This window comes from Electrona antarctica, assembly GCF_951216825.1.
Source record: "Electrona antarctica genome assembly, chromosome: 17".
Lineage (NCBI taxonomy): Eukaryota > Metazoa > Chordata > Actinopteri > Myctophiformes > Myctophidae > Electrona > Electrona antarctica.
The window spans coordinates 577,391-592,332 of NC_136798.1; the positions used below are offsets into that span (position 1 = coordinate 577,391).

The 14,942-nt window shown below is 52.5% G+C and overlaps 2 protein-coding genes across 2 annotated transcripts; both read left to right on the forward strand.

Moving 5' to 3' along the window:
• zbtb25 (zinc finger and BTB domain containing 25) lies at nt 1–8,630 on the forward strand (the record flags this gene model as incomplete). Its single annotated transcript, XM_079525645.1, has 8 exons — nt 1–173; nt 2,362–2,435; nt 2,783–2,896; nt 3,763–4,115; nt 5,178–5,376; nt 6,860–7,103; nt 7,540–7,757; nt 8,470–8,630. 8 exons carry the CDS (start codon nt 1–3, stop codon nt 8,628–8,630), a joined length of 1,536 nt encoding a protein of 511 aa, XP_079381771.1.
• A 3,248-nt stretch (nt 8,631–11,878) lies between these two features.
• On the forward strand, nt 11,879–14,722 carry LOC306940549 (inositol polyphosphate-4-phosphatase type I A-like; the record flags this gene model as incomplete). Its single annotated transcript, XM_079525646.1, has 1 exon — nt 11,879–14,722. The coding sequence occupies one exon, from the start codon at nt 11,879–11,881 to the stop codon at nt 14,720–14,722; it is 2,844 nt and encodes a 947-aa protein (XP_079381772.1).
• Between the last annotated feature and the right edge of the window lie 220 nt (nt 14,723–14,942).

A 14,942-nucleotide genomic window follows, 5' to 3' on the forward strand; every position in this document is an offset into this window, starting at 1 on the left:
ATGGAGGTGTCGACGCACAGCCTCTTCCTCCTGCAGCAGCTCAACGTGCAGCGAGAGTTCGGCTTCCTGTGCGACTGCACCGTCGCCATCGGCAACGTCTACTTCAAGGCCCACCGCGCCGTCCTGGCCAGCTTCAGCAACTACTTCAAGATGATCTTCATCCATCAGTCCAGGTTGGTGACTGACATAGAAACAGAGATCTTTCAAGAAAACTGTCAGGATTTAGAAGACATTTGTAGAATCGTCCTCAGGTTTAAATACCTCAAAAAAGAAAAGAAAGTAAGTAATCGACAAGCTATAAAGAAAACTGATCAAACATTGTCCAAATTGTCAAATAATATAATAGGTGATAATAGCCGATCTACAGTTGTAAGCTTGTAGATCTGCTGGAACTGAGTCAAATAAAATTGAGGGCCTCAACTGGGGGGGGGGGGGGTCAATTTGATTATTTTGGGGGTCACGGCCTGAAATAAAAATATAATAGTTAGTAAAGAATAGTAAAAAATTGATATACCAATCAAACTATTCCATGAAGCACTTGTCGAAGAAACTTGTCGGATTCATACGCCACATCAAGGATTTATTGGGCTAATTCTGATACCGGTTTGAAGCGGTTCCGGCCTGATGACTACAAAACCAGACTACAACATGACCAGTGTTGTTTTCGTCGACTAAAACTAAGATGAAAAATGTTCAGACGAAAACTAAATGGAAACTACATGGAAACTAAGCTATGATGACTAAAACTAAGACTAAATATATTGATGATTTCGTCAACAAATAAAAAATAGACTCACAACATGTCACAAAGCTCACAACGTGTCGCAGCGCAACGCGTTGTAGCGCATCCCCGTAGCGCATCCCTGTAGCGCATCCCCGGCCGATAGGTTAACCATTTTAGCGCCAGTCACATGGAACACGAGAACCTACCCCTTCTTCCTTCTCCGCCAAACGCGAGAAAGCTGTGAACTAGCTTTTAATCCGCTTTTTGATCCGTTTCGATCGTTAGCTGATATTGCTAACGCAAACATCACTCTGGGACACAAACACACAATGGCCGCAGCCATTTTGAAGATGCGCGCGCATCCACTTACATTGCCTGCACTGTTTTCAGATGGCTGTATCTCAGAACTGACATTGGAGGGGTAGATTTGGCCCAGACAAGCGTTTTCAACGGCCTGTAGCAGGCGCTGTGATACTCGCGGCCCACTTTTTCCACCACCGACCGAGAGAACAACAATCGGCCATATTTGGCTCTTCAAAGTAAGTGTTACGCGCGATAAAACCCTGGCAGTACGCAATCGATGGATGAATTAATGCTGGCGGCAATTGGGATTTAAGTGTGAACGGTTTGGGGGACCATTTAAAACAAAGGCGGCTTGCATGCTGTGGTTTGCTATAGGCCTATACTAAACAGAAATGTGCATGCACAAGAGCTGCCAAAGTAGGCTATCTTTTGTTTTTTTTCCTTGTTTTTTCGCCCCTTCTCTTCGAAGTTAGACTGGGCCAGCTCTAAACTGACTGGGCCACAGCCCGCGTGGCCACAATGGACCCTACGCCGGTGCTGAACATGACATACGTGATCATTCGCTCCCAACCGGATCACGAAGCAGCAAAAAAAGCAGAGCTTTCACATGGTGTTGACCTGAGAGGGCTGGACTGTCCATGGTTAAAGATGGAGTGACCTTTGAGGGCTGGACGGTCCTCCATGGTTAAAGATGGAGTGAGCTGAGAGGGCTGGACGGTCCTGCATGGTTAAAGATGGAGTGAGCTGAGAGGGCTGGACGGTCCTCCATGGTTAAAGATGGAGTGAGCTGAGAGGGCTGGACGGTCCTCCATGGTTAAAGATGGAGTGAGCTGAGAGGGCTGGACGGTCCACCATGGTTAAAGATGGAGTGAGCTGAGAGGGCTGGACGGTCCTCCATGGTTAAAGATGGAGTGACCTGAGAGGGCTGGACGGTCCTCCATGGTTAAAGATGGAGTGACCTGAGAGGGCTGGACGGTCCTCCATGGTTAAAGATGGAGTGAGCTGAGAGGGCTGGACGGTCCTGCATGGTTAAAGATGGAGTGACCTGAGAGGGCTGGACGGTCCTCCATGGTTAAAGATGGAGTGAGCTGAGAGGGCTGGACGGTCCTCCATGGTTAAAGATGGAGTGAGCTGAGAGGGCTGGACGGTCCTCCATGGTTAAAGATGGAGTGAGCTGAGAGGGCTGGACGGTCCTGCATGGTTAAAGATGGAGTGACCCGAGAGGGCTGGACGGTCCTCCATGGTTAAAGATGGAGTGACCTGAGAGGGCTGGACGGTCCTGCATGGTTAAACGTGTCCTCCTGTCCTGTGCTCCTTCTCTCTCTCCTCTGCAGCGAGTGCATCAAGATCCAGCCCACAGACATCCAGCCGGACGTGTTCAGCTACCTGCTGCACATCATGTACACAGGTTACTGTTGTAGTCCATTATCTATCATTACACAGGTTACTGTTGTAGTCCATTATCTATCATTACACAGGTTACTGTTGTAGTCCATTATCTATCATTACAGAGGTTACTGTTGTAGTCCATTATCTATCATTACACAGGTTACTGTTGTAGTCCATTATCTATCATGGGTAGCCATACAAAATGTGTGTGTGTGTGTGTGTGTGTGTGTGTGTGTGTGTGTGTGTGTGTGTGTGTGTGTGTGTGTGTGTGTGTGTGTGTGTGTGTGTGTGGTGTGCGTGTGTGCGTGTGCGTGTGCCGTGTGCGCGCGTGCATGTGTGCGTGCGTGTGTGCGTGCGTGCGTGCAGGCATGTGTCCTAAACAGCCAGTGGACCAGAGTCGATTGCAGGAAGGCATCAAGTTCCTCCATGCCTACCAGCTCTGCCGGCAGCCAGGAGAGGGCGCTAATGACTCCAACCAAGGTTATTACACTCGTGCAGTTTTTCAATCGTTTATATTTTGATTTAGTTTTGACTTTGTTAATCAATTTAAGTTTAGTTTTAGTTTTAATTAGCTCTTTATTAATGTTTTTGTCAAAAGGCATAGGTTCGTTTTTATACGTTTTAGTGGTAGTTAGTGGTAGTTTTATTGTTTATTGTAATATGGTGTAGTCAGGGGCGAGAAACTAGATGTAAAGGGTGGGATATATTCCTCAGCCTAGTAGGAAAGTCTGTGAAAAATGCACGGTGCGTTCATGATTTGAGGCCATTTGTTCCAAAATTGTGTTTTGCAAAAATCCACGTGTTGGTGGCGCTATAACAGGCCAATGTGAAAAGGGTGGGATATATTCCTCAGCCTAGTAGGAAAGTCTGTGAAAGATTTCACGTAAATTGCATGAGGCTTTTTGTTCAAAACGGGCCAATCCTGCCAACTTTGAAAGGCAATGTTAGCCAATTAGGATGGAATATGAAATATCGGAGAGATCCGGTTTCGGAATTTTTGGACAGAATCTGGAGGAGTAATATAAAAAAAATGTTTTTCAAAAGTCGGCCTCCTGGTGGCGCTATAACAGGCCATTCTGGAAAATCTGGGGCAGAGCTTCATCGTTGACATCCAGGGAGTGTGTGTGCAAAATTTGGCATCGACCGGGTTAACGGTGCCGGAGATTAGCTGTACACAGACGGACGGACGGACGGACACAGTCACACACGGACACACACACACACACGGACGGAGTGCAAAACATACTCTCTCCCCATGCCTTCTGCCTGGTGGAGACAAAAAGTATAATACTAGCTTTCATTATTGTGAAGTTTTGTGAACCATTACTGTTTCCCAAACTCCTCAGACGTGGTGCGCATGTCCAATCTGTACGGGATCCAGATCTCGTCGCAGCTGGCCAGTAAGGAGGGGTCCGGCGGCACCGGGGCACAGAAGGGGGCCGGGGGCCGCAGGGGGACGACGACCACGACGACCACGACGGCGGGAGGTGGTCCGGGCGGGGACGGCCGCTCCTCCAGCCACGTGGGGCGGTCCCACGCCCAGATGAGCCACCTGGCCGTGGGGCTGGACGGACTGGGAGGACTGGACGGACTGGAAGGGCTGGGTGAGCTGGACGGACTGGACCAGCGGGCCTCTGGACTACAGAACGTGGCGTCTGGAGACGACTCGGACATCTCCAGCCGCATCAAACAGGAGCAGGTTAGACTTGTTTTGTTTGTTTCAGTCTTTATAACATGTTTTCCATCCAGTTGTCCTTGTGAGAGTTCCAAATGGTCCCCAGCTAGATGATGGAGAGTTGGTAACCAAGCGTGCTTTCTGGTCTAGAGGGGGGGGCAGGTAGCCTGGCGGGTAGCCCGCCCCTCTAGACCAGAAAGCACGCTGGCTGGGCCAGGCTACCCGCCCCTCTAGACCAGAAAGCATGCTGGCTGGGCCAGGCTACCCGCCTCTCTAGACCAGAAAGCACGCTGGCTGGGCCAGGCTACCCGCCCCTCTAGACCAGAAAGCACGCTGGCTGGGCCAGGCTACCCGCCCCTCTAGACCAGAAAGCACGCTGGCTGGGCCAGGCTACACCCGCCCCTCTAGACCAGAAAGCACGCTGGCTGGGCCAGGCTACACCCGCCCCTCTAGACCAGAAAGCACGCTGGCTGGGCCAGGCTACCCGCCCCTCTAGACCAGAAAGCACGCTGGCTGGGCCAGGCTACCCGCCCCTCTAGACCAGAAAGCACGCTGGCTGGGCCAGGCTACACCCGCCCCTCTAGACCAGAAAGCACGCTGGCTGGGCCAGGCTACACCCGCCCCTCTAGACCAGAAAGCACGCTGGCTGGGCCAGGCTACACCCGCCCCTCTAGACCAGAAAGCACGCTGGCTGGGCCAGGCTACACCCGCCCCTCTAGACCAGAAAGCACGCTGGCTGGGCCAGGCTACACCCGCCCCTCTAGACCAGAAAGCATGCTGGCTGGGCCAGGCTACCCGCCCCTCTAGACCAGAAAGCACGCTGGCTGGGCCAGGCTACACCCGCCCCTCTAGACCAGAAAGCACGCTGGCTGGGCCAGGCTACCCGCCCCTCTAGACCAGAAAGCACGCTGGCTGGGCCAGGCTACCCGCCCCTCTAGACCAGAAAGCACGCTGGCTGGGCCAGGCTACCCGCCCCTCTAGACCAGAAAGCACGCTGGCTGGGCCAGGCTACCCGCCCCTCTAGACCAAAAAGACACGCTGGCTGGGCCAGGCTAACTGAGGTGTTGTTGTCGTCTTGTCTTTGAGGTGGAGGAGGAGGGGGAGGAGGAGGAGGGGGAGGAGGCCCCGGGGGGAGGGGTCTCATCGGCCTCCCCCAGCAGGGGGAGCAGCAGCCCCTCGTGCGGGGGTCTCCTCTGCCCGCGCTGCGGAGAGCGCTGCCCGTCGGCCGAGGGCCTGCGCCAACACCTGTTCAACCACGCCGCGGACGGGCTGATCCCCGCCGGAGGTACTGATAGTTCACCGAAAATAAATGACTGATTTTCTGTCCATTGGTTCTCAAAGTGGCTAAATTATAGTTTGGAATCAAATGGACCCTCAGAGTTAAAGGGACACTTCACCCTATTTGCTAAAAATATATATGTTAATGACGTTTACAAGATTTAGAACACTTTCCTGGGGGTCTTTATGTGTGTAATGTGTGGTTTTAGATGTTTTAGATTTTAGCAGTGAGCCCAGTGCATCAAAGTATTATGGGACTACAATTCCCATAATGCTTTGGTGCACTGCTCCTCCTTGTGGATAGGGGGAAGGCTGTCTTTCTGAGACAACATGTAGTCCAGGAAGTAAGTGAGCCCAGTGTCCATGACATCAGAGACACTGGGCTCACTGCTAAAATGTAAAATATCTAAAACCACATATTACACTCATAAAGACCCCCAGGAAAGTGTTGTAAATCTTCTAAACGTCATTAACATATAATTACAATTTACAATTTAGGCATTTAGCAGACGCTCTTAATCCAGAGCGACTATATATATATATATGTTTTTGCAAAAAGTGCGATTTTACAATATACTGTAGATAAATTCCGTTCTCAGAGATATAAATGCCATTAAATGGGGGTCCGTAGACTAATGCATGTCAAACTGGGGGTCCTTGAAATTGTTGAGAGTCCCTGCTAGAGCCGTAAAAAATCTTCTCATATGAGGGTCCCTGGCATATATCTAAAAATGGGGGTCCGTGGACTAATTAGTGTCAATTTGGGGGTCCTTGACATGAAAGAGTTTGGGGACCACTGTATTACACACCTCACGAAGCGTTGAATTCATGGAGATTAAAGTTCAGTTTTTTGTTGCATTCCTAAAGGGGGGTCAGGGGGTCATACTGTAGGGTTGTCCCGATCCGATCATGTGATCGGAAATCGGGGGCCGATCACATTCTTTTCAAATGATCGAAATTGGACCGGGAGCAAAAAAAATGCCTAGGATCAATATTATATACATATCAGGATATTAGACTGGATATATTACATAAGTGTTCTATAAAAGAAAATATCGGATCTGGACAAAAAAAAAATATCGGATCGGGAAACAAATATAAATATCGGATCGGGAAAAAAATATAAATATCGGATCGGGAAAAAAATATAAATATCGGATCGGGAAAAAAATATAAATATCGGATCGGGAAAAAAATATAAATATCGGATCTGGAAAAAAATATAAATATCGGATCGGGAAAAAAATATAAATATCGGATCGGGAAAAAAATATAAATATCGGATCGGGAAAAAAATATAAATATCGGATCGGGAAAAAAATATAAATATCGGATCGGGAAAAAAATATAAATATCGGATCGGGAAAAATCGGTATCGGCAGAATAGTCAAACTCAAAAAAATCTGTAGGATAAGTAAACGTGTGTAAGCCCTTATTCGGTTATAAAATAACTCCTAACATCGACCCTGTGCGTCCGTCTGTCCGTCCAGCCAGCGGTCTGATGGACAGACTGACCCCGACGGGAGGGGGCGGAGAAGGAGGTGGAGACGAGGAGGAGGAGGAGGAGCTCAGAGGAGGAGGAGGAGACACCGGCTGTCTGGAGGAGGCCCTGCGGCAGAGCCAGGCGCTCGCTAACCAGCTAGCCGCCGAGCTAAAGCGCAGCCAATCAGGAGGAGGCAGCAGCGGCGGTTTAGGAGGAGGAGGAGGGGGGAGCAGCCCACCCTCTCTTCCAAGGTTTGTCATATTTATTTTTTAATTTTAATTGTTTTGGTTTTGTTTTCAGTTTTGGTTCTGTTTTAATTCCCATTTAAAGCATGTTTGCGGGTTTAGTTTCAGTTTTGTGAAAAGGCTTAGTTTTTGTTTAGATTTGATTAGTTTTAGAGCTGGTATTAGTTAATTATTTTTGTAAAATTGTTTTTTTTTATTCGCGAAATATTTCGCTCTATGGAACGGCTAGCGAAATATTTCGCTCACTTACTTAAAGAACCATGGTTACTAAAGTAACCCTCCAGGTAGTTACTGGTTAGGGCTGAGATCCAACAGGCTCAGAAACAATAGCGTAAATAGCAGATCTAAAAGGTGATCTGCTCTTTCCGCACAATACGGTTTCAGAACAGCTATATGTTTTAAGCTAACCGTAATAACGTCCCTCCACCCGCCTGCTCCACAGCGCCACCTCTCTCCTCCACTCGCGGAAGCGCAAGATGGCGTGCGCCGTGTGCAGCGTCAACTTCTCCCACAAGGGTGCGCTGCAGGAGCACATGTACACTCACACCACGGGCAAGCCGTCGCGCTACCACCGCTACAACCGCCTGTGCAGCCAGCTGCTCCACCACCACCACCACCACGCCGCCCCCTTCTGCCAGGGAGGCGCCACTACGCCCCAAGGTTGCTTACAGTCACAGCTGCATTTGTGTTTTCTCCCCTTTTGTCTGTCTGTCTGTCTGTCTGTCTGTCTGTCTGTCTGTCTGTCTGTCTGGCCGAGTTCTCCACCTTATCAATTCGTAACGCCCAGCGCTCAAGACAGAGATTGATCAAAAGGAAGGAGATTATTGATATCAAAACCGATCGCATCCACAGGCTGCAGGGAGCATCTGTTGCGCAACATTCAATGTTATTTTCCGGTGGGACGTCATCGAAAATGTTCCCCCCCTCCCCATTTTAGCCGACGAGAATCTTCGAAAATCTTAAAACGTTAATAACGTTAATAATCATTCCGTCCAATTCTAAGAATAATTATTAATTTTAGTTTCTTATTGTAATATAAGGTAGTCAGGGGCAGTTAGCTTTTTTGCTGACAGATCTTTGACAACAGGCCTTAAAATTAGCACACAAAAAAAAGGATATCCACTGGTGGTCCAACTAGACCATCTTGAGTCTTGAGAAATATTGACTAAGACTAAACCGATGTTCTCTACGATTTTAGTTAGTTTTAGTTTGTTTTGTGCGCACAATACAATTTAAGTTTGTAATTTCTTCTGTAAAGCCTAGTTTGTGTTTGCATGTCAAGTTATCTAAAGCGTCATTTCAATGGTATAGTTTCAGTTTGATTTAATTTAGTTATATTTAACTACAATAACCTTACTCCTCGTTCCCGCAGGATCTGCGGCCGCGGCGGCCATGTTGGATGAGGCGAGCAGGGAGGCTGCGGCGGCCATGTTGGAGGAGGCGAGCAGGGAGGCCCAGGACAACGGCAGCTCGTGCTACTCCCTGGACTCGGAGCTGTCGCAGGAGAGCGTGGACGGAGTGGCCGTGGAGTGACGGGAGACCACGGACGGACGGCGCGCAAATGTATAGCGCCCTGGGAGGAATCGAACCCGGGGCATTCCAAGCACATGTATAACGCCCTGGGAGGAATCGAACCCGGGGCATGGAAATAAACCAACATCTTAATAACACTGAGCCAAAGGGATGATATATCCCTATGACCGAGGAAGGAGATATTAAGACTTTTTAGTCAGAGGTCAGGCTGAGGTTGTGTGTGATTACCAGCCTAGAGGTGCCTGGACCACCATAGAGCTTCGCAGTCCCGCGGCTCCCGCCCCCTTTCATGACGACGCCAGGCCCAGTCCCGCCCCCTTTCATGACGACGCCAGGCCCAGTCCCGCCCCCTTTCATGACGACGCCAGGCCCAGTCCCGCCCCGAATTCATGACGACGCCAGGCCCAGTCCCGCCCCCTTTCATGACGACGCCAGGCCCAGTCCCGCCCCGAATTCATGACGACGCCAGGCCCAGGAAATCATTCCCAATGCATTTTTCCCTATTTCAAAAAGTATTTATTTAAAGACCTTTTAAGCGTCGTACGAAGCCAACTCGAGTCGTGACAAATCATGACAACAAACACAATATTTTGGACCAAACAAATAATTACAAAGAAGAAAATCAACAACAAAAGTTTCTTTCTTCTTTCTAATTATTTGTTCGGCCCAAAACATTGTGTTTGTTGTCATGATTTGTCACGACAAGAGTCGGCTTTGTCCGCGGCGTAAACGTCTTTAAATTAATACTTTTTTGAAAAGTCTATGAGGAAAATGAACGGGGAATTATTTTCCGGGTCTCTCGAGGGGGCGCGACTGCGACGCTCTATAGGGTGTAAAAACACCAAGAGGGGGGGCAGCGTCTGAAAAGCTAGCGGCGCCATTTTTGTGGGATTTAAACTCTAGCCCACATGACTCAGAATAGAGTCACGGACGGTGGTCTGTTTTTGTAAACGTTGAGCTCGTTCTTGGCGACAACACAGTGAATAATAAATCCCACCCGTGTGAACTGAGTGGTGCAACTCCCCTCTCCCCCCCCCCCCCCCTCTCTCTCTCTCTCTCATTAGCAGGCAACAGTGCAGCACTATCTCTCTCTCTCTGTTTCTGGCACAACAGCGCCACCTTTGCCCCTACTGGTACTAATAGTCACACACAGGTTAACCCATTTTGGGCGGGAACCCCTTTTGGTGTTAGCATTATGTTATGCTTTAGCTATTGAAAAATAGCAGATCTACAAGCTCATAGCGCGCCACCGAGTGGCGCGCTACGAGCTTGTAGGTCTGCTATTTTTTTTTAAATCGAAGAACGACTGACTCTGAAACATAGCTTTTTCAGAAAACTGTCAGGATGTAGAAGACATTTTTAGAATCTGATCTCAGGTCAAAATGGGTCACACAGTCACATAGGTTAACACAGACATTGCTGTTCCTTGGAGTGGTTGCACCACTCACAAATGGTCGGGCTCGACATACCTTATACAAGCACCATTGTCAGTTCAGAATGGTTGCACGTCGTGTTCTGAACTCCCTCTGGTGTTTAAAAAAAGAAAAGAACGCACACGGGTAGTCGCTCACTGTGTAAACAAACCAGACAATCCCAAAAGTATGGCGGCCGCTACGGCGCTACCAAGTGACACATATGTTGACGCCCCCTCAAGGAGATTTTGGTACGCTCTATAGGCCGCCCCCCCAGACCCCCCCCCCCGGGCCTGAACGACAGCAATGTTTACTGCTGTTATGAATCGCTGTTTCTCAACAACGGATTGTTGGGGTTCTCCTCGGGTTCCAAGGTTCAAGGTTCACTGGTTAAATGGTTTTACAGTGTAGTGCCAGCCTGCTCATCGGGAGCAATCAGGGGTTCAGAGTCTTGCTCAAGGACACTACGACACGGACTCTGCAAGCCCACAGGGGATCGAACTGAGAACAACCCGCACCACTCTACGCCCGGGCCACTCTGCCCCTGATCCACTGCCGCCAATTAAAAATAACAATCAAACAGACATGTAAACCTTTTCTTCTCCAGATAATCTATTCTAGATTCATTGTGTGTGTGTGTGTGTGCGTGTGTGTAATGCTGGTGTGTGTGTGTGTGTGTGTGTGTGTGTGTGTGTGTGTGTGTCACACACACACACACACACACACACACACACACACTGTGTGTGTGTGTGTGTGTGTGTGTGTGTAATGCAGCATGTAATGCTGGTGTGTGTCCAATTTGTGTTGCATTACAAAAAAGATGATTGTTATGAAATGTTTTGTAAATAGATGAAGTCTCTTTTGCAATGGGCTACGTTTTGTAAATAAATGTCTTTTTTTCCACAAATTAGACGGTCAAAGTGTTTTGTAGACGTGCAATGAGGTACAGCCACTTACTGTCATAGGAACTAATGCTGAACTAAAAAAAAAAAGAAAAAAATAGCCGAATAGCCGAATAGCTCACAATGCGTCGCATTGTACATTTTCGTACCAATACTTTACTTTTACTCAAGTAGATTTTGAGTTCTGGACTTTTACTTGTAACAGAGTAATTCTACATTGCAGTATTGATACTTTTACTCAAGTAAAACAAATATCATTACTTTTTCCACCACTGTCGGCGAGACTGCACTTTCGCTTCCATGTTTGGGCGTAGCTGCAGCCGGGAACTCCAAATATGGTCATGTCTGAGTCACAGTGACGCGGTCGGTATACATATAAAGGTTTGAGCGCTGTGCTCGTGATATACATTTATTATCACACTGACACTGAGGACATTAAAAAGATTAATTTGGGCACACAGACCATCAGTTTGAATGTCCCATATCCTTCGCCCTCATCTCCCTGCTACCTCTGCTATCGGAGTTCCCATTCGACGGAGATACAAGACACTCTGACCACCCTTTATTCCACGGAGATACAAGACACTCTGACCACCCTTTATTCCACGGAGATACAAGACACTCTGACCACCCTTTATTCGACGGAGATACAAGACACTCTGACCACCCTTTATTCCACGGAGATACAAGACACTCTGACCACCCTTTATTCCACGGAGATACAAGACATTTCCTGCGTACTAGCGAAGGAAAGTGAGTGCGCGCCCTGCCCCATCTCGCAGAAAAAACAACCCATCGTCCTCATCAGGGGCGTTGACCGCACCTTTCACCTCAAGCTTGTCGAGTATAAGGGCCGTCTATATTACCCCAGGAGGCCCCCTGCTGGTCCATGCAGTGTATGGAGCCCCAGCACCGTGGAACTGCCCCAAACGAGATGACCGGACCGGCCCTCCTCGCCGGACACCGTCCAGACCCCGATGAGCCGGTACTGGAGTTGAGCGTGGCCTGCACGGGGCTGGCGGTCATGGAGGAGGACCGGGGCGAGCCCAACAGCTTCGTGGTGGCGAGCTACGTCACCCCTCCTCAGACGCTCTGGACCGAACACGCTCGGACCGAGGTGGTGGAGGGAAGCCGCGAGCCCGTCTACCTGAGCAGCATCGCCTTCTTCCGGGACTCGGCGGCGACGACAGACGATGTCGACATCGATATCAACGGACAGACGCGGGTCAAGCTTGCGGTGTACCACGTCGAGGACCGCTGCCGGGGCACCACGCCCATCATGCTGGGCTCGGCGCTGTTTCGCCTCGAGGAACTGCTCCAGGACGAGAGGCGCCGGCTGCGGCTGGAACTGAGATGGGCGGAGGGGGACGTAGCGCCGCGCGGCATCGCGGAGGGGGACGTAGCGCCGCGCGGCATCGCGGGGAACATCAGCGTGACCGCCTGGCCGCCGGCAGCCCGTCTCCTCGGCGACGCAGGAGGAGGAGGAGGGACGGCGCCCGCCGCGCCTGTGGACGAGAGCCCGGCGGGGGAGTTCGCCGCCGCGGGAGCCGGAGGAACAACGACCACCGCCAGTGCGTACGCGTCGTCGTTGTCCGAAGAGCTGCGGTCGCTGTTCGGACACACAATGTCCAGAGCGTACCGCCTCCCCGCGGCCGAGGTGGAGGGACGGGGGAGCCGCCGCCACCTCAGGGTGCTGGAGCAGATGTCGGAGAGTGTCCTGTCCTTCCATGTCCCGCGGCAGTACGTCAAGCTGCTGCTGGAGGAGGACGCCGCCAGGCTGCGCGAGCTGGTCGAGCTGGGAGGAGGAGGAGAGCTGTTGTCTCCGCGCTGGGACGACCTGCGGACACGGACCGTCTCCCGGTACCGGGCCGCGGCGCCCGCGTACCGGGAGACGCTGTCGCATCTCGACGGCTACAGAGGCCCGTCGTTCAAGGCCAGCAGCCTGAAGGCCGACGGGAAGTTGGAATTCGTGCCGACGAACCTGCACGTCCAGAGGATGAGGGTTCGGGAGGAGGAGGAGGGGGAGGACGGGCCGGGCTGCGAGCGCACGTATCACGTGATAACGTTCGGCACTCCCACGGCTCACTGCCGGGGCTTTGAGAACGGCGGGCTGAGGAAACTCATCCAGCAGCAGGAGTCTGAGGATGCCGAGGAGAAGAAACGCGGCGCGTACACGTACAGCCCCCGGGACGTCGTCAGAGCCAGGGAGATCGCCGGTCGCATCGATGCGCTCCGGGCCCAGGTCGGCGACCTCGCAGAGAGGCTGTCCGGGGCGGCCAACGAGCGCTCGGCCGGCGAAATGCAGAGGACTCTGGCCGCGCTGGGCGAGAAGACGCGTCAGCTGGCGACGCTGTGTGACTGTAAGCTGCTGGCCTCGGCCTCCCGCGCCCTCCACGAGGCTCGGCCCGGCAACGACGACGACGACGACTCGGAACACGTAGATCTCGGCGACAATCGGGATGGTGCTCCGTCGCTCGAGCGGAGCGGAGACGAGTGGGAGAAGGCGCGGTCGAACGTGATCGAGTCTCTGGAGCGCGTCGTGCGGCGGGCGGACCAACTGCTGCGAAAGGAGGACAGCCTCCGGGACAACACCACCACTACCCAGACCGACCAGCAGGGAGACGGAAGATCCACCGCCGAGGAGGAGGAGGCTTACCTGGGCGAATGGAGCGAGGCGCTGCAGCCTCTCCTCGCCGCGCTGACGGTAGGCGTGGCCGCCACGAGCGACAGGGCCAGGAAGTCCGTGGCGTTCCTGTTGCTGCTGACGCAGCAGGACACGGCGGACACGGCGGACCTGTCGCCTGCGCGCTACCGCCGAGACGTGGTCTTCTGCCAGGCGCTGGCGGCTCTCGTCTGCGGCTTCGTCCTCCAGATGCGAAGCCACCTCCTTGACGGCGACGGCGCGGCATTCCTCCGCCAGCTGCGCGCCGTCGGCCTGCTGGCGCAGTTCGAGAGCCTGCTGAGCAACTACGGCGATGAGCCGGCCATGCTGGAGGACATGAGCGTGGGTGTGGCCGACCTGCGCCGCGTCACCTTCGAAGTCGCCCGCGCGGCGACCTCCGACGACGTGATGCCCACGGTGTCCGGCGGCCGGGACGGCGTCAACGTCCGCGTCCCGTTGCCGGCGGCCGTGTTCGACGCGTTGCCGCGGGAGCTCCTGGAGGACGAGGAGGGAACGGGAACGCTGCTGCTTATCGGCGTCTGGCCGGTGCTGTTCAGCGTCGGGGTCAACGGGCGGGAGCCGGCCGGAGGGTTCGACACGTCCCTCCAGGATGACGTCAACGCAGAGAGCCTGTCCCGACTGAACGCCTACCACGAACGCTTCAAAGAGCTCCTCCTTCCCGAGGACCGCCTCCTCCCCCGCCGCTCTCGCTCTCAGACGACGACGACGACGTCTCTGGCGGAGCTGCTGAGGTGTCTGGGCCAGGACGTGGTGGGCGCCGGCCGCGGGACGCCCAAGAACGTGGACGTGCTGCGGCGGGCGGCCGAGGCGTGCCGGCGGCTGGGCGGCGCGCGCTTCACGAGCTGCAGGAGCGCCAAGGACCGCACGGCCATGTCGGTCACCCTGGAGCAGTGCGTGGTGGCGCGGAGCGAGCACGGCATGGCGGGGCACGTGTTCGCGCGCGCCCTGGACTGCATGCGCAGCGAGGGCGTGCGACGGGAGCTCCCGCTGAAGAACGTGGGGCGGCGGCTGTACGCCTTCGCGGCCGCCCAGGTCCCGTACCTGCCCGAGCTCTACCGGCCGCCCGGCGGGACCTTCGGCAAGGGGGAAACGTAGGGGTGTAACGATACATTTTAAACGTAGGGGTGTAACGATACATTTTTAACGTAGGGGTGTAACGATACATTTTAAACGTAGGGGTGTAACGATACATTTTTAACGTAGGGGTGTAATGATACATTTTAACACTAGGGGGGTGTAATGATACATTTTAAACGTAGGGGTGTAACGATACATTTTTAACAGCGATACGATACGCATCACAATACATGGTTGA